This window comes from Sinocyclocheilus grahami, unplaced genomic scaffold (genome assembly GCF_001515645.1).
Source record: "Sinocyclocheilus grahami isolate Dianchi unplaced genomic scaffold, SAMN03320097.WGS_v1.1 scaffold562.1, whole genome shotgun sequence".
NCBI lineage: Eukaryota > Metazoa > Chordata > Actinopteri > Cypriniformes > Cyprinidae > Sinocyclocheilus > Sinocyclocheilus grahami.
In genome coordinates this window covers 683,689-709,672 of record NW_015505741.1, presented here as the reverse complement: position 1 = coordinate 709,672, position 25,984 = coordinate 683,689, and the positions used below count along the sequence as shown (strand labels likewise).

At 40.0% G+C, this 25,984-nt stretch overlaps 1 protein-coding gene across 1 annotated transcript in view; it reads left to right on the top strand.

Moving 5' to 3' along the window:
- The first annotated feature begins 3,277 nt into the window (after positions 1 to 3,277).
- The window catches only part of LOC107556254 (227 kDa spindle- and centromere-associated protein-like), a 52,796-nt gene continuing 30,089 nt past the window's right edge, over positions 3,278 to 25,984 (top strand). Inside the window, exons 1-6 of the mRNA XM_016239319.1 lie at positions 3,278 to 3,369; positions 11,524 to 11,959; positions 12,462 to 13,144; positions 17,612 to 18,238; positions 18,447 to 19,073; positions 19,305 to 20,831. Coding sequence (XP_016094805.1) covers positions 3,354 to 3,369; positions 11,524 to 11,959; positions 12,462 to 13,144; positions 17,612 to 18,238; positions 18,447 to 19,073; positions 19,305 to 20,831 — 3,916 coding nt within the window. The 5' untranslated portion in view covers positions 3,278 to 3,353. The remainder of the gene's footprint in view (positions 3,370 to 11,523; positions 11,960 to 12,461; positions 13,145 to 17,611; positions 18,239 to 18,446; positions 19,074 to 19,304; positions 20,832 to 25,984) is intronic.

Sequence of the window (25,984 nt, the reverse complement as noted above, 5' to 3'; positions counted from 1 at the left end):
AATCAACTTGATACCGGAGCTCCTGAGGTTTAGCATAGAAACAATGTCAAATTAAAAACCATGTAATTTTTAAATTAATTTGTCAAAAAATGTTGTATTTGGGTGAGAACAAAGCTTTTTTTTAAAGAAAAAACAATTGCTTTTCAACAGTTTATGTGGTTCAGTGGTTTAGAATCATCATAGATCAGGGTATTTTACAGTATTTTACCAGCTGAAATACAGATTCATTTGTAAACACTTTAACCCAAAGAGACTTCAGCTAACTCTGGCTCATTGTCTTTGAAGCAAGGGTGTAAGTTTCCTTTTGACAACAGCAGTTAGTATGTTCAACAGACAATTACACAATTTTGATTTTGTGAACCAACAACATTACAGCAGCATCAGAGCGCTGGCTGTCGTAATCATGTATCACTTTATTTTAATATTAATCGAACTGAACCGATGATGATTCTGAAACTGTTGCAGTAGTAATGAACACAACTTTTCACGTGCATCTGAGATAAACCGCACACTCTTGTGTTATAGAGATCCATCACTGATCACATCTCTGTTAGGCTAAGTCCAGCATACAAACCACTGCTCAAACTTGCCAAACCGGTTCAAAAGCAGATCACAGTATAGCCAGACGATGCTACCTCAGCACTGCAGGACTGCTTTCAGCACACAGACTGGAACATGTTCAAACAGGCGGCCACTTACAACGACCACACAGATCGGCAAGAGTACACCGAAACAGTGACTAGATGATGTGACAGTCACCAAGACCATCACCACAGGTACCAACTAGAAGCCATGGATGACAGCAGAAGTTCGTGGACTGGTAAAAATCCAAGATGAGGCATTTAGATCAGGAGATAAGGCAGCTCTCAAAACAACAAGAGCCAGTCTGTCTCGTGGCATCAAGAAGGCAAAACAACAAAATGCTCAAAAAAAAATATATCAACAAACACTTCAGTGACAGCAAAGACTCTCTGACCCCAGCGACGATGCATTTGTAAATTATTATGTACTGTGGTTCTACATTTCATTCCACTATATGTCCACACATGTAGCAGAATGACAATAAAGTTCAACTTTTTGCATCTTGAAAAGAGCTATACAAATAAACTTGAATTGAATTAAAGCTCGACTTGACTATTGAAGAGATAGCGGAAGAAAGCGCATGTGAATTATTTGCGTATGACCGGCTTTCCTGAAACTATTTTATTGATAAAGTCGCTAGCATTAAATGTCTTTGTGTGTATAAGAGATAGAGAACGAGCTTCCCAACAGTTTGATGCCAAGGATCTCCAAATATAATCCCTTCAGGCCCGGTTTTACAGGAGTGAACACCCTCAGTTGAAGCTGTAATAATAATATTGGCGAAACAGATTTGGCAATCTATCCAGTGTGTATTTGTTTTGCGCTCAGGAGAGCGTAACAGGTTTCAATTTACATCATGTTTTTGCAGCGTTGAGTAATGTAGCCAATCACAGACATGTCTGTTGAATTATTGAACGCAATGACCAATGAGAGGCGTTTAAGTTAGAATCCACTCGACGCTTAAAATGCCGGAGTTCTTGTCCATTGCTCAGTTCTGCAAGCTTGAGAACCATCTTATTATAACGATGTAAGTAAAAGATTAATTGTGCAGTATAGAAAGATTAATTGTGAGATCGTGGTCAGCTAAGTCGTGTGACAGCTTTTTTTCACGTACATGCTGCAAAATTCTCTTGCAGGAGATATAATTTTCTTCCTAAATGATCAAATCAGCTATATTGTTACATTAATAGTTATAAGAAAAGGTATTTTTTCTTGCAGAAAAGAAAAAATTTAATTCAGATTTATCTGTAAAGCGCTTTTCACAATTGAAATTATATATAGAACTGTAATGCGGTCAACAGACCTGGGCTGGAACAGCCTAGAAGTCATGCAGTAGACTACCTGAAAAAGAATCTGTCAACCAATTACTAAATCACTATATAAATTACTAATTAAAAAAATAAATACAATATATATATGTGCTTATTGTATTCGTCAGAACCAGTGGTTCTTAAACGTTTTACAGCAGCATACCCCCTCTCTTCCACTTAGACCGTAGTCACACCATATGCATTATGGGACAATATTTGCCCCCTTAAATTCATTTACAGGTGCATTTTTACCTTAGAGGCAAATTTTTTCTAGCCTTATTGATTGTATGCCACATTTTATGACATTCTTAAAATCCTCCAATAAGAAAATTAGTAATATAATAAAGCAATAAATGGTAACAATCTCATGAACATGCATTTCAATGGCACGATTTTCTATTTGGCGTACTATTTATATGCAGAAATTGGCTTTGGCGTGCATATGATAAGCAATGGTTAAGTTTAGGGGTGTGGGGTAGGTGCTGTATATGCATGCCAACACAGTGCGTATCGTATGCAAGCCAAAGGCAGTTTCTGTGTATAAATAGCACGCAAAAAAATTTTTAATTGTGAGCATTGATATGTATTTTAATGGGACTGGGCTTAAAAGGGTCATATGACGTTGCTAAAAAGAACATTATTTTGTGTATTTGGTGTAATGCAATGTGTTTATGTGGTTTAAGGTTAAAAAAACATTATTTTCCACATACTGTACATTATTGTTTCTCCTCTATGCCCCGTCTTTCTGAAACGCGTCGATTTTTACAAAGCTCATCGGTCTGAAAAGCAAGGTGTGCTGTGATTGGCCAGCTATCCAGTTTTAAAATGTAGGCTACATTTTAAATGTAAAATGTTCACTTAATATTACGATTTTTTTTCAACTATTGTATAGCATCAATATTCGCAGTCGTTTGGATATCCAGGAAAAATTGCATTCTCATGCTCATATTTTAAACATTTAAAGATACATTGAACAGCAGTTTGATTTGCTAAAGCAGAATAGCCTACTCAGCGGGCATCCTATCATATTCACGCTGCTTGTATGAATGCAGTCAGTTTTGTCCGCAAAAGATGAGGTAATTTGGTGGATGTCACGTATTTGACCGTTTACGGTACTCCCATGTTCCTGTTTTTATACTAGAAGCGGCATTTTGCATGCAACTTTAATGCTAGACTACTTTAAGTTGGGGTAGAATTAACTAAATGTCAAAACTGAGCATTTTTGTTCGCGTAGCATCTTCGGCACCTCACGAACTCCAGTTTGTTAAAGAACAGTTAAAGAAGAAACTGCATCTTTCGTATTTCACTTCTGGTTTAAAAGAGGGACAAATAATGGACGACACGGACAGAACTGGAATACATTATTTCTTATCTTCAGCCTCTGCAGGCGGGGCACTGATGAGGGTCTCTCTTCTTTGAGCGCTTTTCTTTCGATTTTGATTTCAAGGTGTAGGTGTTGAAATGGCGTCAGGTTCAGGTAAGAATCAAATTATGTACAAAAATATGCAGCAACTTTTCCTCAAGGATTGATGAAGTATTTATGAAACATTAGCCAACAGTAGGCAATGGGTTACTTGGTTTTATTAAAATGATTTTTCACTGTGCTTCTTTAACTGCCGTTTCTTCTTTGTGTTCAGTGCCACTTTCTTTCTTTTTTGAAGTGACTTGTGTGTATATATGGTGAAATTGCCTGGAGGAATAGGTCTCCTAGTTTTCTTATAGCACTAGGAAAAATAGCCCCCTCGGCTGAAATCACGATCCGATTAAAGAGACAAGGGCTCGAGGCAGTTCTCGCCTTTCATTGTTTTTCTTTTTGATTTTGATTTCAATCAAAGAAGCATTATGCAGCAACATCTCCTCAGTGATTTATGAAGTATTGATGAAATATAGCCAACAGTAGGCAACGGTCTACTTCGTTTAGTGTATTAAATGATTGTTTCACTGCAGAAACAAACTAATGACCTGTAAAAGGCTAGATCTCACAAACATTTTTAAACAAACTAAATCAGATATCGGTTATCTAGACCAACGTTATTATTTTAATTTATTTTTATTTTAATGTCTTTTTCTAAATCCGCTCCGGGGCTCTCGTCACCCTTCAGGATCGCGGGTATCTGCGCAGAAACATCGAGAACACGAGCACCAGGGAAACAGTGAGTGTGCACTTTACCTTCAGCGAACTGAGCACGGACGTGCCGGACGATGGAGTCTCCGATGATCACAGCGTTGCGTTCCGTCTCGCGGAGGGGAGCGAAGCGGTTCCGGGTGGAGGTCTCGAAGATCGGAGGCGGCGGAGGGGGAGAGGTCGTCGCCGGGGGCCTGGCTCGCGTCTTCCGTGGCCTGTGGAGAGAAACACACGGAGTAGAGGTGGTGGGAGAATTAGCAGCACGCTGTATACTTACCTCGGACTTGTGAGCGTCAGCCTGGGATGTTTCCAGCGCGGCTCTCCTCTCTCTCGGCTGGGTCTGCTTTGTCACCAGGTCACGGATCTGCTTCTCCACAGCCTCCAGCTCGAGCTGCACCGAATGCAGCTCGAACGTGTCCTCACCTGCACTCAAAGGTAGACACACATCCGCCATTAAAGCAAGTAACAGTGAATAGTGTATTAGTAATGTAAGCGAGATTAGCGGCAACCACGCTGGCGATGCTAGCGGGCTATATGCTAATAGCGGACTCGGGGAGTCAAAAATAAAACTAGTATAACAAGGCGCTCTGATTGTTTTTGTTGTAGAATACGATAGGGGATATATTCACACGTTATAGAAACGAAAATTATGGTGTATAAAATTGATTTTAAGATAATAATTTAGACGACAAAGAATTAACTTGACGGAGCTCAAACTCAAAACACACGGCAGCAACAAACAAGTTCTACTGAACCGTCGGTCGCGCTCATCCGCCATGTTTTTTAACACTTTTTATTCGTGTTTGTAGTTCTGAACCGAATGCTTCTCCAAAGCGCAATGGTTTGTGGGTAGTATTAGCCATAGAGTGTGCACGGATCCATACCATCCAGGGCTCTGGTGAGCTATGCTCTGGGACACACTTATTTTAATCTCACTATTTAGGATGGATATCATATTATTGATATTCATACTGCCATTTAATGCCACAGGTTAATGGGTAAATACATTCAGAGGAGAGATTCAACACACAGACACATACACTCACACAAAAGTATGAATATTAATATGATGTCATAGAAGAATAATGTACTCAAATATGAATTGCGTATGGAATTTTATGTTCCTGAGATAACTTGTATCCTTCATATTACGTCTATGACTGGCCATTTAAAAATGTAATTGAATAAGTCTGAATGAAAGCTTACTTGACACGCAAAGTGAATCCCGCACGTGATTGGACAGAAAGTGACTCTGTGAAACCAATACACGCCTTTGCTGGAGATTGTGTAGCGTTCTCGACACGCTTAGAAGCTTCAGTGTCATACATATATTTAAGTTGTGAAAATTTCAAAAGGAAACATTTCACAGACAACTTCATTATAAAAAAATCTGTCATCAATGTTGACCAGTTACATTTACATTTAGTCATTTAGGTGCTTTTATCCAAAGCGACTTACATATGGCTTAGTTCATTTCCAAAATATTCAGTTTGATTAAAAATTCCACCTACAATATTCAACAGTCCGGCCGAGATGGGCACCTCAGCTGAGGAGGGCAGAGAGGCCGGGAAAATCTAAATAAAGCAAAGCAAAGCAACGGAGAGCAAAATATACGTTTTCCTCAGATGTTCTGTACTTTTGTGTCTTAATCAGCATGTATATACTGGCCCTAATAACCATATAACTACTTAGTTCATGTTGGTAAGTTTTTTCATTTTGTTTTTTTGTGAATGACTCCCTTTACTTGTGCTTTGGCTTTCGTCAACATCCTCTTGCACCATCTGCTGGTGAGCGACTAACAGCAGATGGTGATCAGCATCGGTACACTTCTGCTTTACCTGCAGTTCCCAGATTTGTAAAGTTGAACATTCAACTGAATTTGAACCACTGAAATTTTTTTAAGTGAATTTATAAAACAAAATCAAATGGTCAAAATTTTGACCGTTAAATATTGTAGGTGGTGTTTTTAAATAAACAAAATATCTTGGAAATGGACTTTGGAGTAATCTAATAATAATAATAATAATAATCTAATAATGTAAACTTCTGTGCAATCTTTACTTTTTGCAGCTTCGATATACAACCATGTTGCAGCATGTTTTACAGCCCTCCCAAAATGCAAGCCTTGAAAATACAATGCATTAAAATGCAAAAACTGCCATTTTTTCAATGAATGCAGTTCAATATGCTGCTAATTTTTTGCTTCAAATACATATGTTGTTATCATACTATTTTCTTATTCATAGAGTATTCACATCCCAATTTGAGCCAAATGCATTTACAAATATTTTTCAAATATTTATGATTCACAGTGAAAATGTACAATGCAACGTAAATTAAAACAGAGCTAAACTTCCTAGTTACTTGCTGGTAAGAAAAGAGAGAGAGTGCGCCCACTTCTGTTGCATGATCTTGATTGCTCTTCGCTCACTTAGCATATGCATCACTTGGATTAAAACTAAATCGTAAATATAAAACAAACAAAAATTACAGGGGCATTCACCGTCAACAACATTTATTTGAAATGACAAGCATACACAACTTTATTTAAAGTGAAAGTGAAACTAGCAGTCTGTGTGAAATGCATTAGGCTACAGGTGTCTGTCTCATTCTGCACAAATACACAATGTGTTGCTTGCTTGACATTAATTGCATTATGAGCCAACAAACATAATTCATATTTTTTGGTTTCTGTACCCAATATTACAACTGCTAGTATCGGCATGTACCAAAAATGAAAGCATTGGTATTGGACTCACTTTGGAAAAAAGTGGTATTGTTGCATCCCTAATAAATAGAAATAAGTAGATAAAATAGAAAGTGCCAGTATTATGGAATCAAGTGTCTTTGGGCATTTCTCTGCTCAGGTTAAGTTAGATGATCTTTGGCTTGTTGAAGACCACTCTCACTGCCGCATTCTGGATCAGTTGCAGAGGTTTGATAATACTGTACATGCTGGAATACCTGCCAAGAGAGCATTACATTAGTCTAGCCTGGACAGAACAAGAGCTTGAAAAAGGAGTTGTGTAGTATGTTCCGATAGAAGGGGCCTGATCTTTCTAATGTTGTACAAACAAATCTGCAGGACCGGGCAGTTTTAGCAATGTGGTCTGTGAAGCTCCTTCCAGGCTCCTGGATGTCCTGGAAGGAGTTATGGTTGATGTACCTAGCTGGATGGTGAAATTGTGATGAAGTGTTGGGTTGGCCAAAACCACAATCAGTTCTGTCTTGGCAATGCTGAGTTGAAGGTGATGGCCCTTCAGCAAGAAATGTCTGTTAGACATGCTGAGATGTAAGCAGCTTCTGTCGTATCATCTGGCTGGAATGAGAGGTAGAGTTGTATGTCATCAGCCTGTAGCAGTGATAGGAAAAGCCATGTTTCTGAATGACATCCTAGTGACGACAGGTGGATTGTAGTGTTGTATGATATACTGGTGCTAAAAAAGTATTGCAATACCTTATATTAGTACTGGTACTTTAAAAATTACAGCATTTTAATAAAAGCTGTATTTTTAATCAATTCAGAATTATTCAGTTCTGTTTCTCATCTTTCTTATTGTGCTTGAACAATGAAATACACACAACATTATGTCCGTTTTGATGAGAATTCTTGTAAACACAGTCGGTAATGTCTTAAGTGAACATAAACAATTGAGAAGAATTTGGATGTTTATCATTATTTTGAGTCCGGGCAGCTCTTAAAGTGACAGCAGTCTAGTATCCCTGCAACCATCGGTATCATTTGGTGTTAATCAAACAACAATGGAAAAGAGAAAATCACTCACTGCTCTTTCTAAATCACTTTATAGCTTTAAAAATAATCAGTGTATATTCAGTCTATGCAGTGAAGACTACACAGTGTTGTATTTATTTATTTTAGATTTGATTATTCCATTATTGTAGTATTTCTTACTTGAAAGCTACGGTCAAACATACCTCTGTGTGGCAGTTAATTTAATTTGTACCTTTATTATATTATTGTATTTGTCCTATTGTTTTTATTTGACTTTTTCTTATTTTTTTATATAAAAGATAAACAAAAAACTAGATATATATATATATATATATATATATATATATATATATATATATAAAGGTTTCACGTTTTTTATGAATAAATTAAACTATTATTATAAGTACTACATTGGGTAATCTATTCTTCAATTAATAATAGGTTGTTCAGGAGGTTGTTCTGTGCACGAAAGGCAGACACTTGGTTGAACATGACTCACTCAAGAGTTTTTGCAATGTATAGGAGAAGGGATACCAGTCTATAGTTTTCTAAAAGTGCTGGGCTTAGAGTGGGTTTCTTAAGCAGTGGGGCTATTTGAGCCTACTTAAATGCTGGTGTGAAGAGATGTGTGTTAAAGTAAGTGTAGGTACGACATTAGGAGAAATGGCTTGAAGAAGAAGAATAACTAGTGTATAATCAGTGGAGCAGTAACGTGTGTAAATACAGTCCAACTGCTTACCTGATTTGTGAGTAGGTGCAGTAGACACTCGCTCGAGGTCAAATGAGATAAGCAGAGTGTGGAAGTCTGCAGCCTGAGGTTTATCTAGGTGGAAGCTGAAATCTCCACGTACCACCCGACGAGCACCAACCACAGGGAAATTTAAGACTAACGTTCAAGAAGGATCAGGGGAAAGATGGAGGACCCAGGCCAGTGAGATGGGCCTGGAAACCAAAGCACAGCAGGAGGCCAGGGTGGAGTCGGCAGTGCAGTTGGCCAGGGTGGAGCTGACATGGCTGAAGACTATCTCAGCTAAGCTGGGGACAACCACAGGTGGAGTAGAAGACCATCACAGCAAAGCAGATAGGACAGAAGATCACCATGGCGAAGCTGATGACCACCACAGCAGAGCTGGTGGAGCTGAAAACCACCACAGTGGAGCAGACGGAGCTTTAGAGAACCAAGGTCGTAGCTGATGAAACTGGAAACCACCACAGTGGATCAGATGGAGCTAAGTACCTCCAAGGTGGAGCTGAAGACCACCAGAGCAGATCAGGCAGAACTGTAAACCACCACGGTGAATCAGGCCAAGCAGAAGAACACCATGCTGGAGCAAGCAAAATTGGAATAGAGAGCACAGAGAGGTAAAAACAGGCAGAGAGTTCAGGGGCAGCTTCCATGGCCACGACAGGACAGGCAGAGAATTCAGGAGTACCTGTATCGGATGCCACTGCCTTGGAAGGAGCTGCAGTGGCACTGTTGCCTCGAGAGGATCTGGAGAAGTGTGTGTGGCCCACACACACAAGATAGCGGTTGCCATGACAGGAAGTGCAACTGATGGGCAATGGCTCCCAAACCCAGAGGCAATCTTTGTAGACTCTCGCATGGAGGCCCTGACAGCTAGACTTTGGCGTGGCAGTCATGTCAGACTTGGAAGCACTGGAAGCACCGTTGTGGGCCATGCATACGTGAGACAGGAAGCAACTTAAGAGTCCACATAAAAAACTGGGAACACAGGCTGGGATCATGACACAATGACAACTAACTAAATAATGAAACAAGAAACAAATGCACTTACTTGCTAGATAGCTGTTCCGGCATTTACCTCACCCATAGCTCAACTCGCTGTTTGCAGCTATTCCTACCAAAGTTCACTTAAACATTCAAAGCTGCCCAACAAGCTTCGGAGCCACTTGCCACCACACTCTAGCAGATGCTCCAAGCTGCTGAATCTTAAACACTACTGCAAAAAAATCCTGAAATTTTGAAACTTAGGAGTCTTGCAGATTATTGTTCATGATGCAATACAAAAGCTTAATGGAACAGCATATTTCTGTTTCGCTATCCTCGTGACACAAACTAACATGCGACTTGCCCAAACAGTCTGATTCTCAAGCATCAAATCTTTCAAACAATTATTAAGGACAGACTTGTTAATGGACCAACTCCAGCTTGAACCAGATGACCGATTGTTTATTGTAGGCTACTGGACACATCAGAGAATGTAAAATATAACACTAAACTCTCTCTACATAAGAATTCATTCCAAAAAATGTTCATCAGGTTATCAGCATAGCAAGGACATGCACCTACTTCAAATGAGTCATTTTCAAATCACAGGCATATCTCGACAGTTCATCTTCTGGGGGATGAGCTGTTGCTTGTTCAGTCACCATTTAAATCACATTTTAGCTTTTCTATAATAGTACCTCTCTCTTTGCATTCAAGTATTCATTATATGACAATATAGAGCAGCAGTAAGCACATAAGGTTTTCATGGCAACCAGATCAATTAAATTACTTAAAGGCTGTGCTGAGCCTACTTATTTCCAGCTCAAACTCCCGCTAAAGTACATTCTGCCACCCCTATGAAAATATTCTGGCTACGTCCTGCCTCTGTGAAACACAAAAAAAGGGATTAATTCCTCCCAAAATGTCCAAGATGCTCTTTTTCATAAAATGAAGGTGGACACTGTTTTTCACTACCAGTCTCCAAAAATAACAAAATCCACCATAAAGTACCATAAAACCCGTTCATGCAGCTTTTTGGCTAAATCCCAAGTCTTCTGAACCTATTTTTTATATATTTTTAATATGGAAAAATGCGGTTTTACAAATGCTATAAACATGTTTTTCAAATGAAAGATTGATATCAATTAGCACACATAGGTTCCTAACTGATGACGAGGAATTGACAGAGCAGCCATCGAGTCTTAGACAGTGTTCTAGGTTATTATATGCAGAGATTTTGATCCGATAATTAACACCGCTGTTTTTTTCAGAATTTAGCAGTAAGAAATTACTAGTCATCCAGTTTTTTATATCAACTATGCATTCCGTTAGTTTTGCAAATTGGTATGTTTTGTCGGGTCGCGAAGAAACATAGAGCTCAGTATCATCAGCATAACAGTGAAACACAGCAGACACACAATTCCACCTCCTGTTGGTGATAGACTAACATATAATATTTCTGAGATTTGTTAGTGATGATTGTGCAGTGTTTTTTTTGCATTTAACTTGTGTGTGTTTGTGTGTGTGTGTGTGTGTGTGTGTACCTGATATTTCCTACGTTCCCCACAAGGATAGTAATACCAATACATTTTAATTTTGTGGGGAAATGTTTTGGTCCCCATGAGGAAAACAGCTTATAAATCATCCAGAATGAAGTGTTTTGAAAATCTAAAAATGGCTGTAGTTTTGTGTGAGGGGTAGGTTTATGGGTAGGGTTAGCGTAGGGGATATAAAATACAGTTTGTACAGTAGCAAAACCATTACACCTATGGAGAATGTCTGTGTGTGTGGTCCCCACAACACAAGGTTTACCTGAACTAAGCACACAGGATAGTAAAACCAAAAATATTTGAACTTGTGGGACATTTATTTTTTGTTTTTGTTTTTTCAAAGAATGTAAAAATCAGAAGGTTTCTGTGAAGGTTGTATTTAGAGTTAGGGGGATTTTTATTAAAACAGTATAAATATCATCTATAGAAAGTCCCCATAAAACATGAAAACTTAACGTCTGTGTTTCTTTGTTTCTGTCTGTACACTTTTTCAGTGAGTGATCTGAGGATTGTGCTGCTAGGAAATAATGGATCAGAAAACAGCCGAGTGGGAAACATTACAGTGGGTACAGAAGTGTTTAACAGAGAAGCTCCATATTATTTACAGCAGCACAGTATGAAAATCAGAGGAGCGGTGGAGGGGAGACACATCACAGTCATCAACACTCACCTGCTCCAGCCGAATCTCTCACATCAACAGATCACACAGGGAGTGAGAGAGTGTGTGTCTCTGTCTGCTCCAGGACCTCATGTGTTTGTACTCGTACTGCAGTATAAGGACTTCAGTGAGAACGACAAACACAGAGTGAAATATGTGCTGAACCTCTTCAGTTATCAGGCCTTGAAACACACTATAGTGCTGACTACTGATGAAGAGCCACGCACATCCAAACTGGCTTCTGTGATATGGAATAATGTTATTCATGATTTGTGTGTGTGTGTGTACCTGATATTTCCTACGTTCCCCACAAGGATAGTAATACCAATACATTTTAATTTTGTGGGGAAATGTTTTGGTCCCCATGAGGAAAACAGCTTATAAATCATCCAGAATGAAGTGTTTTGAAAATCTAAAAATGGCTGTAGTTTTGTGTGAGGGGTAGGTTTATGGGTAGGGTTAGCGTAGGGGATATAAAATACAGTTTGTACAGTAGCAAAACCATTACACCTATGGAGAATGTCTGTGTGTGTGGTCCCCACAACACAAGGTTTACCTGAACTAAGCACACAGGATAGTAAAACCAAAAATATTTGAACTTGTGGGACATTTATTTTTTGTTTTTGTTTTTTCAAAGAATGTAAAAATCAGAAGGTTTCTGTGAAGGTTGTATTTAGAGTTAGGGGGATTTTTATTAAAACAGTATAAATATCATCTATAGAAAGTCCCCATAAAACATGAAAACTTAACGTCTGTGTTTCTTTGTTTCTGTCTGTACACTTTTTCAGTGAGTGATCTGAGGATTGTGCTGCTAGGAAATAATGGATCAGAAAACAGCCGAGTGGGAAACATTACAGTGGGTACAGAAGTGTTTAACAGAGAAGCTCCATATTATTTACAGCAGCACAGTATGAAAATCAGAGGAGCGGTGGAGGGGAGACACATCACAGTCATCAACACTCACCTGCTCCAGCCGAATCTCTCACATCAACAGATCACACAGGGAGTGAGAGAGTGTGTGTCTCTGTCTGCTCCAGGACCTCATGTGTTTGTACTCGTACTGCAGTATAAGGACTTCAGTGAGAACGACAAACACAGAGTGAAATATGTGCTGAACCTCTTCAGTTATCAGGCCTTGAAACACACTATAGTGCTGACTACTGATGAAGAGCCACGCACATCCAAACTGGCTTCTGTGATATGGAATAATGTTATTCATGATTTAATAAAGGAGTGTGGAGGAGGACATCTACAGTTTGATGCAACAAACCCAGGATCGCGATCTGAGTTTTTCAGAAGAATAGAGAAGATACTCAAGAAAGAACACAAAGAATTTCTCATCTGTGACACACATGAGGATGATGGATCATCAGTGGATGGAACTTCAGTCAGAGGAGACGACAAAGAGAAGGATTCTGATCTCAACGAGAGCACAAAAACAGCAAGTGATGGAGGAGGTTTGTCAAAATCATTTTTTTCAGAATAATACCTAGTATTCTTATGAGTTATGTCTTTTAATAGTTAATTTGCAGTAGTCCAAACAGGAAATGACAGGGAGAAATATTAGGAGTACTACCACAGGACATGAACTACTATTTATTCTTTTTACTTATCTGTTTTAACTAAGCTTCTAAAATGTTTATTAAAATCCCGACCCAGCCAGGGAGGCTGTCCCTGAACGCTCAGTCTTGTCTGCTCTGTCACGAATCCGGTCCATGAACTTCTAATTTCATTGACTATCGCACTACACACTGTTGCACATCACCCCGGACTACATTTCCCATCATGCATTGCACTGATTGCACTCAGCACGAATTGCACACACCTGATTGCTCTGATTGCACACAGCTGTTTCTAATTACCTCATTCACTATATAACACCCACTCTAACCACATTTCTCTGCTGAGTATTGTTTAGCCTGTACCCCTTTCTGAGTCTCCGTGTTTTCCTAGTTTTTGCCTTGCCTTGTCTGTTTTCTCCGGTTTTGATCTTCGCCTGTTTTCCTGGATTCCTCCCTTTAGCCTTGCCCCTGTGACTCTGTCTGCTGTTCGGTGACCTACGCTAGCCCGGTGACTATTCTTGTGTTTTGCCCACCATATACCTGTTTGCCAGTGTTTTGACCCTGCCTGTTTACCACGTCTCTGAAATAAAGCTTTGCATTTGGATCCGCACGTCTCGTCAGCCCTGTTACAAGTATATATATATTTGAACAGAAAGACAAAGTATGCAGCTGAATACAGACCTCAGAAATAATTTGGATAATACTGTCACTGTTCACTCAAAAATGATAATACATGGAACGGGGAAAAAGTGTCCCCATGAGCACTCTCAACACAAGACTAAACATGGAACCTGAGCATCTGGATTTCCAAACACACAACACACCACACTGACAGGAGAGAGCACAGCATGAGAACAACTCAAATTATTTTTTTTCCTCAGCCAAGCACAGAAAGTGCGTACTGTGTAGGCACCTTTTGTAATTGTTGGTGTTCTTCTTCTTGTTCCGCTCTAGAAGTCTACGGCAGCCCATAGAACTGCTTGCACGAAAGTTATGAAATTTGGCACACATACAGAGGACAGACTAAGCGGTCACCATAGCAAATTTGGAGTCTCTAACTCAATCCCTCTAGTGCCACTATAAGGGCTAGAAAGAAACAAAATTATTTTTCCCTCTGATTCCTACTTAAGCCGATTCGATTGCACCATGTGAGATTTTCCGTCATGAAAATGTTTCTGTCATTTAGAATTTTCCAAAATGCTCCAATGCTCCATAATCAGCTGAACTTCCTGTACGCCATTTTGATTTACATTGAAAACATACTTTTTCAAACTCCTCCTAATCTGTTGGTCCAATTTTCACCAAATTACTCTGTTGTCTTTGGTCTGATCCTCCCTGCCATGCTTAGATCTTCATTCTGCCACTGTTGTGCTTGGCCCCTTAATTGCTGCTTGCAGCTATATTTAGGGGCCAAGCACAGAAGGTACTTTTCTTCTTCTTCTTCTTCTTCTTCCGCTCATAAAGTCTTTGGCAGCACATAGAACCCCTTGTGGGGAAGTTATGAAATTTGGCACACAGATAGAGGAGAGTCTCAGCATTAACCATTGCAAGTTTGGGTCTCTAACTCAAACCCTCTAGCACCACCAGCAGTTCAAATGTGGTCATATGTTTATGCTAACAACTTTTGAACTATAAAGTTTACACAAAATTATAATTTTTCTCTGATTCGAATGCTCACCAAAATTTTTAAATCTATGGTTCAAGATTTTTCACGTTCGAAAAACTTACTTTTCCAAACTTGTCCTAGACAGTTTATCTGATTTTCACCAAAATGTCCTCAGATCATCTTCAGAACATGCTGGCAAAAAGTTATGGAATTTTCTCATATCAGCCATTTTGGGCATTGTCCATTTTGAATTTTGTCGTAAAATGCTATATTTTACTAACGCATTAGCGTATTGTTACGAAACTCGGTATGTGTCTGATAGTGACATGCCTGATAGTACTCAAAAAGTTTTACCTTGTGGACAAAAGTTATAATATAATTTCCAAAAATGTTTTAATTAAATTAACCTATTGTAATGAACCTGGTCTCAAAAAATTTCCTGGGTCATGCAGAGAACATGCATATCAATTTTGCCATATTCAGCCAAACTTCCTATCAATTATTTTGATTTATGTTGAAATCCTACTTTTTTTTTAACTTCTCCTTGATTGTTTGTCCAACTTTCACCAAATTTGACTCAGATCATCTTCAGACAATGCTGGCAAAAAGTTATGGATTTTGTGTCGGTATATGAAATGACTTTAAATTAAATCGTTTAACACATCAACTAATTTGCTGGAATGATGCCAGACTGCGTCTGAGGCTGTATCTCTGCAAAGCTTTGACATATTGACACCAAACTTTGTATGTGCCATTGTCACCTCACACTGACCATGCCACATCAATTTGGTAACTACGCCACCTATTGGTCAAACGTAATAAACCATTCATATGAAGTCATTAACATTTAACAATAAAATTTCCAAAAATGCTAATACATTTTGACTAAATTAATCTATTGTAATCAAACTGTTGTTAACCCATCCAAGTGCACACACACCATGAACACACACCCAGAGCAGTGGGCAGCTAATGCTGTGGCGCCCAGGGAGCAGTTGGGGATTTGGTGCCTTTCTCAAGGGTCTCACCTCAGTCGTGGTATTGAGGGTGGAAGAGAACACTGGTTATTGATTCCTCCCACCTACAATCGCTGCCGGCCCTGAGACTTGAATCCACAACCTTTGGGTTACAAGTCGGACTCTCTAACCATTAGGCCACGACTGCCCCAATGCAGACTGGTGAGGTCCGCACATCCTTTGCATGAAAGCTACGCCACAAAAAGAATAAATAAAAAGCTTTCTTAAAAAAAGGCAAAAGAACATATGTACATTTTCTTAATATGACAATTAAAAACCAACAGTCTGATGAAAATGCGGGACATTTTCTCAATAAGCGACGTGCGGGACAAGGAGTGAAAATGCTGTGCGGTACAACACAAAGGGGGACGGGTGGTCACTAGGGCTGCACGATTAATCGAATGTGATTGTCATGTGCATCTTGTCAGTAAAGCCGGTTCTGTGATTAGTAGTAAATCTCCATCACGTGCTTTCAGATGGAGGGGCATTTACTACACAGAGCCGTAGTTCACTAACAAGCAACGCAAAATTGCGTTCATAATCACAGATGATATAATCGCGCGATTATGAAATCGAAGATATTGTTCTGCGATTATGAAAGCTGTTTGAGTAGCTTGTCAGTGAACTACGACTCTGTGTAGTAAATGCAGCTCCATCTGAAAGCACGTGAAAATACCACATTTAATAACATGTTTTTACTCCAAACTCACTTCATAACGTCAGTGATAGCAGTGATAAAGGCTATGTCGATCAGCATTGCATTATTATATACTTTATTATAATAAAATTATAATAAGACGAACTCAGATAAATTATATATTGTTGTAGTCCTGTGTTTATTAGTCATACGTTGAATTAATGAAAGCAGTTAAACCTTCTGTTTATTCAGCAACCACTATAGGGATTTCTTCTGCAGGGCGTATTTGGAGTTTCAGTGCAAGAGCGCACTCTGGCCTTCGGATTATTGCTGATCACAGAGCCATGCTTCACTGAAAGATCGCCTTTGCGATTTAATTTCGATTAATCATGCAGCCCTAGTGGTCACCCTACTAGAGACCGATGCATGGTGCAGGTGTTGCTCATTATCATTTACTCCACCGGCCTCGCTTCATTCCCACAGCTCTCGCCCCTCCCCCCCCCACAATGATGATATAATTTTCCACTATTCCTCTTGAGGCTATAGTGTGAGTGCACACCATCTGTTTGTATTGCCAAAGATCCATACTTTCTTTTTACAGTTGCATTAACCCAAAAAGAAAGTCAGTAAACTATTGTAAGGTAGCTTTCAGTTGATAAAAGCATGTATTGGGGGGGAAGTCGTGGCCTAATGGATAGAGAATGGATAGAGAGAAGGTTGCGGGTTCGAGTCTAGTACCGGCAGGGAATGTAGGTGGAGGGAGTGAATGTACAGTGCTCTCTCCCACCTTCAATACCACGACTGAGGTGCCCTTGAGGAAGGCACCGAACCCCCAACTGCTCCCCGGGTGCTGCAGCACAAATGGCTGCCCACTGCTCCGGGTGCGTGTTCACTGCTGTGTGTGTGTGTGGACTTTGGATGAGATAAATGCAGAGCACTAATTCTGAGTATGGGTCACCATACTTGGCCACATGTAACGTCACTTTCACTTTTATTGTGATGTAATTATATTTTACAATGTAATATTTTTGTTGTTGTTTAAGGAAGTGTACATTTGGTACCAAAACTGATTTGAGTCTACTGTCTCTGAATCTTGATTTCAGTGACGACTACAGGAAAAGCAAAGCTGAACATTGTGCTGTGTGGAAATAATCCAACACTCAAGAACTCTGTGTCTAAAATGTTTAGAGGGATAACAAGTAAATCTCAGAAAGAGATGAGTAGAGTGTGTCAGAAGAGAGAGGGAACGATTCATGGACGGCAGATCAGTGTAATAGAGCTTCCAGCTCTCACTCGGCTCTCAGAGGAGGAAGTGATGCGGGAGACTTTCCACTGTCTGTCTCTCTGTGATCCTGGAGTTCATCTTTTCATCCTTGTTAGTACTTTCTGTCCACTTTCTAATGACGAAAGAGCAGAAATGGAGAAGATTAAAGGAATATTTAACTGTAATGAGCACTTCATGTTGCTTTTCATTACTGAACTTGACCAAAGTATGATAGATTTTGTGAGTCTCTATGGCAGCTTGTACTGTGTGATGGGTTTAAAGGACCAGAGAAGCTCAGAAAAGATCTCAGATCTGTTTGATCGTATAGACAGCATGAAGATTGAACCCTATTCTCTTCAGATGCACATAAAAGCTCCAGAGAAGAAAGTCAGACATGAACTAGAGGAGAAACTAAGAGTGAGAGATAATGAAGTCAAAGAGCTACAGCAGAAGATCAAGACACTGGGTGAGTGGATTCATTTATTTCTCTGAATAAATAATCTTTGTGTGATACAGTAATAGGCATGAAAGACACGAAAGGCTTTTACTAGTGGGAAACTAGTAAATTCCAGTGAAGTGATGATTACCATAATTCCAACATGATATGAGATGCAGCATTGATCAAATTTAAAATCACATTGTTTAACTAGTTTATTCCTTTGTCACCATTCCAGAGGGTGTGAAGCTGAATCTGCTTGTGTGTGGGAGTAACAGAGAATTAAAATCCTTCACATCAAAGCTGATCCTGAAGCAGAGCGAGAGAAGATCAGAGCTGAGCTCAGAGTGTGTGAGGAGAGACGTGGAGCTTGATGGACGTCTGATCAGTCTGGTGGAGCTTCCAGCTCTGTTCAACACTCAGCTCTCAGAGGAGGACGTGCTGCGTCAGACTCACCGCTGTGTGTCTCTCTGTCATCCTGGAGTTCATGTGTTCATCCTCATCATTCCTGATGCTCCACTGACTGATGAAGACGAAGCAGAAATAGAGGAGATCCAGAGGATCTTCAGCTCAAGAATCAACAAACACATCATGATCCTCATAAAGCAAAATCCAGAGCATCAGACAGCAGAACTAAATGAAGAAACAAAGTCTGTCATTGAGAGATTTGGAGGACGACATCATATCATTGACCTGAACACACAAGTGTCTGTGTTGATGGAGAAACTGGAGCAGATGGTTGAGGAAAATAGTGGTGATTGTTTCTCCACAGAGACATTGATGGAGACACAGATGGAAAAACTGCAGAAATTTGAAGAAATGAAAAGGAGAATCTATCCTTTAGAGACGTGGTTTCAATCACAAGGTAATGATCAGAAAAATTGCATTGGTTAAACAAACACTATTCATGATTGCTAAAGTCTACAGATTTGCGATAGAAAACAATAACATTATATGCAGAGTTCAGAAGAAACAATATGATCAGCACATGATGCTTTAGTATAAATTACACACAATATTCTCTGATGAACTGGATAATTGACAATCTTCACTTGAAATTTAATATTGTTTTTAATTTTCATTTGATTATCTTTAGATTCAAGAGACAGAGAATATGAACTGAGGATTGTGCTGCTGGGAAAAACTGGAGTTGGGAAGAGTTCAACTGGAAACAACATCTTAGGAAGAGTCATGTTTGAAGCTGAAGCAGCTCATGAGTCTATTACTAAAGAGTGTTTTAGAGAGAACGCTGAAATCAATGGCAGACACATTACTGTGATCGACACTCCAGGACTGTTTGATACTGAACTCAGTAATGATGAAATCCAGAAAGAAATCAGCAACTGCATCCCCATGATCCTGCCTGGACCACATGTGTTCATCATTGTGCTCAATTTAGGACAACGATTCACTCAAGAAGAGGAAAAATCAGTGGATATCATCCAAGAGACATTTGGTGAAAACTCTTTAAAGTACACGATGGTGCTCTTCACCAGAGGGGATGATCTGAATGACAAAACTATTGAACAGTATCTGGGAAAATCTGGATCTGCTTTAAAGCAACTGATTGATGTGTGTGAAAACAGATACCATGTGTTCAATAATAAAGAGACTGGAGACCGAACACAGGTGACTGATCTGCTGCAGAAGATAGACAACATGGTGAAAGCAAACGGAGGGAGTTACTACTCATGTAAGATGTTCAGAGAGATGGAAAGAGAATTACAAGAACAACAGAAGAACATACTGATGGAGAAAGTGGAGCAAGTGGTCAGAGAAAAAGAAAAACTGATGAACAAACATGAAGAAGAGAAAAAGAAGATGAAGATGAAGATGGAGGAAAAAAGACAGAATCATGAGAAAGAGAGAAAGAGAAGAGAAGAAGAATTTATTGAGAGAGAAGAACGATACAAAAGAGACATCAAAGAAAGAGAGGAACAAGAGAGAAAGATACGAGAGGAGCTGAAGAGAGAACGAGAGGAATCAGAGAATCAGAAACAACAGGAAAGACAAAGAAGAGAAGAAGAGGAGGATAAATGGAGAAAGAAAGAGCAGGCAACATGGGATGAATGTAATCAGAGACTTAAAGAGGTAGAAGAGAGAATGGAAAGTGAGAAAGAAGTTATTCTGTCCAAATACAAAGAAGAGAACGAGAGAATGAAGATGATGGTGGATGAAGAGAGACGGAATCATGAAAAAGAAAGAAATAGAACAGAAGAAGTGGATGAGAGAAGGAGAAAGATAGAAAAGGAAACATGGGATGAATATTATCAGAAACTTAAACGAGAGAGAGAAAGAAGATACAGAGAGAAAAAAGATCTTCAGATCAAACATGAAGAAGATAGAAAAAGAATGAAGAAGATGATGGAGAAAGAAAGACAAAATCATGACAAAGAGACAAAGAGAAGAGAAGATGAGTATATAAAAGCTGAAGAACAATATAAAACAGATATTAAATACATAGAGGAACAAGAGAGAAAGATACGAGATGAGCTGAAGAGAGACCAAAAGGAATGGGAGAAACAGAAACAACAGGAAAGACAAAGAAGAGAAGAAGAGGAGAATGAAATGCATAAATTTAATGACCTTCATACGGGAACTCCTGAGGTTCAGCACACAAACAGTAAGTCAAAACATTAACCAGCTCATTTTGAAATGAATGTGCAAAAAATATATATATTTTGGTGTAAACAATGGTTTTGTCACTATACTTTGCTTTTCAGCAGTTTATGTGGTTACTATTTTGTTGAGGAAATATTGCACTGGTTTAGAATCATCTAGAGACATCCCGAGTCGATCTCAAGAATCGGGACTGGGGCCAATTGAGCATTTTATTTATTGAGCATCTATCCTAAGCCTGGTCCTTATTTTGCGTCATGCATGTCATGCAGGTGGTGGCACCTTCCAGTAGGTTTGCCAACTGCCATTAAAAGGAAAAGACGACGCTCAAATGTACATGATGCGCAAGAACCAGTGAGGGCTGTTCTAGCGTGTCACACATGTTTGAGCTTCCATGTTTAGCAAATTTGATGCACACTTTAGTAACTAATCACTTAAAAGTCATATATTTATCATTTACTTTTATCTGCTGTCAGGCTCTCCGAGACGTTGTTGTTATAACACATTGCTGTGGGTTGCGTCTTGCTTTGCACTTGACTGAAGGACTGGCATTCTGACAGTGCAAGCTTCATGCTTTCTAACCTTATCTTTAATTGTTCCCCCTTTATGTTGCAGTTATTCTGCTTATTGTACATATAAAAACACAAAAAGTTGATCTCAATAGTCCCATATTCATAATTCTGAACACACAGTCTGATTACATTGTATACCATTGTAACTTGTTTATAAACAGTTAACATCTTGCAATTCTTAAATCTCATAATTCTCCAAAAACCGCTCTCAAAATGTTGTGATAAAAACTCATTACATTTATTCATTTAGCAGACGCTTTTATCCAAAGTGACTTACAATTGGGGAATATATCAAGTGAATCATCTTAAAGAGGCAAATAGACACAGGAAGTGCTCATAATACCAAGTTTCATGCATTGTTCAAATAAATACATCCCTGTCTACAAACTAGACAGGGAAAGATTAAAGAAAAGAGAAAGGTTTTTTTTTTCTTTAGGAAGAAGTCAGATAGTGACGAAAGAGGTGAGTTTTCAGCTGTCGCTTGAAAATTGTCAGGGAATCAGCATACCGGATAGGGGTTGGGAGACAATTCTACCAGCCAGGAACGGTGAACGAAAATGTTCTGGAAAGTGATTTTGTGCCTCTCTGTGATGGTACCACGAGGTGTCGCTCACTCGTAGATCCTAGACTTCTGGAGGGGATGTAGATTCTCAAAAGTGAGTGGAAGTAGGCGGGTGCTGAGCCTGTGGCTGTTCTATATGCAAGCATCAGTGTCTTGAACTTGATGCGAGCTGTGACCGGCAGCCAGTGCAGGAGAATAAAGAGAGGTGTGTCGTGGGTTATTTTGGGCTCGTTGAAGACCAGTCATGCCGCTGCATTCTGAATCATTTGTAGAGGCTTTATTGTGCATGATGGAAGTCCAGCTAGAAGAGCATTGCAGTAGTCCAGCCTAGAGATGACAAGGCCCTGGACAAGAAGTTGTGCAGCATGCTCCGTTAGGAAGGGCCTGATCTTTCTGATGTTGTGCAATGCAAACCTGCAAGATCAAGCAATTGTTGCAATGTAGTCTTTGAAAGTCAGCTGGTCATCAAAGATTACACCAAGATTTCTGACCGAACTTGATGGGGTAATTGTTGATTAACCTAACTGGATGGTGAAATTATGCTGTAGAGGTGGAGTGGCAGGGAAGACAAGGAGCTCAGTCTTTGCCAGATTGAGCTGTAGGTGATGTTCGTTCATCCATGCTGACATGTCCACCAGGCAGCCTGAGATCCATGCAGCTACTCTTGGATCATCTGGTTGAAATGAAAGATAGAGTGTCATCAGCATAGCAATGTTAGGAGAAGCCATGTGCCTGTCTGATGGGTCCCAGTGATGTAGTGTATATGGAGAAGAGGAGGGGTCCAAGAACTGATCCCTGAGGAACCCCAGTGACCAGTTGATGCAGTTTGGATACCTCCCCTCCCCAGGCCACCCAGAAAGACCTACCAGTGAGATAGGATTCAAACCAGCAAAGTGGAATCTCTGTGATGCCCAGTGATGAGAGGGTGGACAGGAGGTTCTGATGACTCGGTGTCAAAAGCGGCAGATAGATCCAGCAGAATAAGAACTAATGATTTGGAATCAGCTTTTGCAATCTGCAAGGCTTCAGTGACTGACAGTAACGCAGTCTCAGTTGAATGGCCACTCCTAAAACCTGACTGGTTAGCATCCAGTTGGTTGGTCTGTGAAAGAAATTATACCTGGTTAAAAAACAACTATTTCAAGTGTTTTTGCTATGAATGGAATGAGAGCGATAGGTCTGTAGCTATCTATAAGTGAAGTGTTTAATTAAGGTTTTTTTTAGCATTGGGGTTACCCAAGGCTGCTTGAATGCAGTGGGGAAAGTGCTTGTGAGGAGAGATGTGTTGATGATGTGTGTGAGTGCTCGTAAGAGTGTAGGAGAGATTGCTTGGAGGAGGTGTGAGGGGATAGGGTCTAGTAAGCGCACCAGTGTAAATGTAGCCTTACAGCTACGGGGGCTGGGACGCATTCACACTAAATCCTCACGTGTGAGCCACATCTCTGAGTGTCACAGTCACGGACCGACTGTGCAGACCTATCAGTGTATTAGGCTATAGTAAGATACCACAAGCAGACTTCTCCGTACGTTTTCGCATCGCTCTCGCGGATGTCAAACACTGATCGATCTGCGCCTCACTGACATTGATGAGATTAACCCTTAGGTGTCGAAATTTGGTACGAACGACGAGACGTTTTTCGATACTCGATAGTATCGAGGCAATTCGGTCAGTGCCTAAAAAGTATCAAACTCGATACCCAGCCCTATTTATATCACAATATATTTCTTAATTTTCATTTTAAGCCTTCATACAAACAAGAAATGTGAAATCACTGTCAAATAAATATAAGACTCTCAGGCTCACCTTAATAATTGTAATGATCAGTCCACTGAAGTCGAGTTGTGATGATGAACCCAAGTGCAGTTTATTTACAATGTGAAATCCAAACAAAGACTTGACTTGACTTGAAACAAACTTGACTTGACATGGCATGAACGGACTTGACCGTGAACAGAAAAACAACTCTCCAACAGCAGGCTACAACATCAATACATGATGAGAGACAATGACAATAAGAGGGCTACTTATAGCAAACACTCACATGACAAGAATCAACCAATGAGCAAACAGAACTGAGAACCACATGACAGGACAATAACCAATGAGGAACAAGACACATGACTTGAACAACCAATCACAACATGACACACACAGGGCAGAAATGCATAAGGGCAAGGGAAGCATGACACTAACATCATAAATCAAATTACAAAATAAAAGACATGAAAACAAGAACATGAAACAAAACCCAAAACAGACCGTACAATAATATTAATATCTTTAACTTTAAACTATAACATCGGCTGATTATTCTTATAGATTGAAACAAAGGTGCTTCAGCCAGGATAAAGAATATGAAAAGTAGGACTGCACGATTAATCAAATGTGATTTTCATGCACAGTTTGTCAGTGAAGCATGGTTCTGTGATCAGTAGTGAATCTCCATTCGAAGGCCAGAGGGCGCTCTTGCGCTGAAACTCCAAATATGCCCCGCAGAAGAAAGGTAATGCACGTTGGTCTATTTATAGTACAATGCAACATTTATAATGCAATGCTAAGTGAGTTTGGAGTAAAACATGTTATTAAATTTGGTATTTTGTTGGCCAAGAGGTTCATAAATGCTTTGCATGTTTGGAAAGATGTTTGATGCGTGTTGCTTTTTCAAATGCACGTTATAAGCAACTCAAATGCTTTCAGATGGAGCAGCATTTCATGACAAGTTCACTGACAAGCTGCGCAAAACCGCTTTCATAATCACAGACCGATTTAATTGCGCAATTATGAAATCAAAGAAATTGGTCTGCGATTATGACAGCTGTTTTGCACAGCTTGTCAGTGAACTATGGCTCTGTGTAGTAAATGCTGTTCCATCTGACAAAATACCACATTTAATACCATGTTCCCTTTCGAAAGGGAACTCAGCGCTGCGTCCTCTAGAGGGCGCTAGGGGAACGCCTTCAGCGTGACCGGTGTCTGAAGCATGAAATGAAAAAACGACAATGAATTTGACATTGGCAGGCGGCAGCCTATGGCGTAAACAATAACGCGAATGCGGGTATAAAAGAGCACCTGCGGAAAACGTCATCCTCTTCTTTGTCTTCAAGCCTTGTGTACGGAAGCACATGCGTTTGACTCACGGGGGTAAGGATGCGCTCACTGTTTGCATTCGCGGAACTACTAGAGCAGAGGTCTGTACTCTAGTTTTTTGTCAGCGTTTGCACGAGCACGTTCGCCTCTCAAGGGAGTTGAACAAGCTTAATGCGATGCATTCACGGCGGTTCTGTTCTTGCCTTATTCTTGAGAGAATTTAGTGTTTGAACAGAGTGTGTTTGGCTCTCGACAGAGATTAGCCACGCTGCGAGATGTGATCACGTTGAGAATGCCTCTATGCCTGATTCTCTTTGAGAATTGAGCGCCTCTCACCCGCGTTTCGGGTCTCACGACTGCTGAGGCAGTTAATCAGACCGATCACGGGGGTTGTAGGCGGGGCATGGAAGGAATCTGACGAGGAGTGCTTTCTCTTTCAGAATTCCTTTTTGGGTTTATTTTATTTTACAGAATAGGAACTGTGTATAATGTGAGATATCTACATTATTGGTGAAGGAGGCTCCTGACTTGGTGTAATGGCAAGTTTTTGAGTTGTTAGGCTCTTGTTTGAGCCTCTTTTGAGCCTCCTCATCCTCTCAGCCCAGGACGTGAATATTTAGGTTGAGCATGGAAAAGGAGTTATACTGCGCACTCTGCTCCCCAGTATTTTTATTTGCAATTATTTCAGGGTTTTTGAGGCTCTCTGTGAGCCTCCCTGATCAGCTGTTCATGAGCCTGGTAGATCCCCCCCCCCTCCCTTTGAGGGTCGCTATGCTGAGATCGCAGTTCCTAATGTTTTTTCAACAGAGCTCTGTGGCTGTTTTAGTTTGTTAGGCTCTTGTGGGCCTCCTTGATAAGTCGCTCTTAGGTCGAGCTTTGAGTACTCCCCTCACTTGAGGTCTTCGTACTGAGTACGCTGATCCATAAGGGTGGGT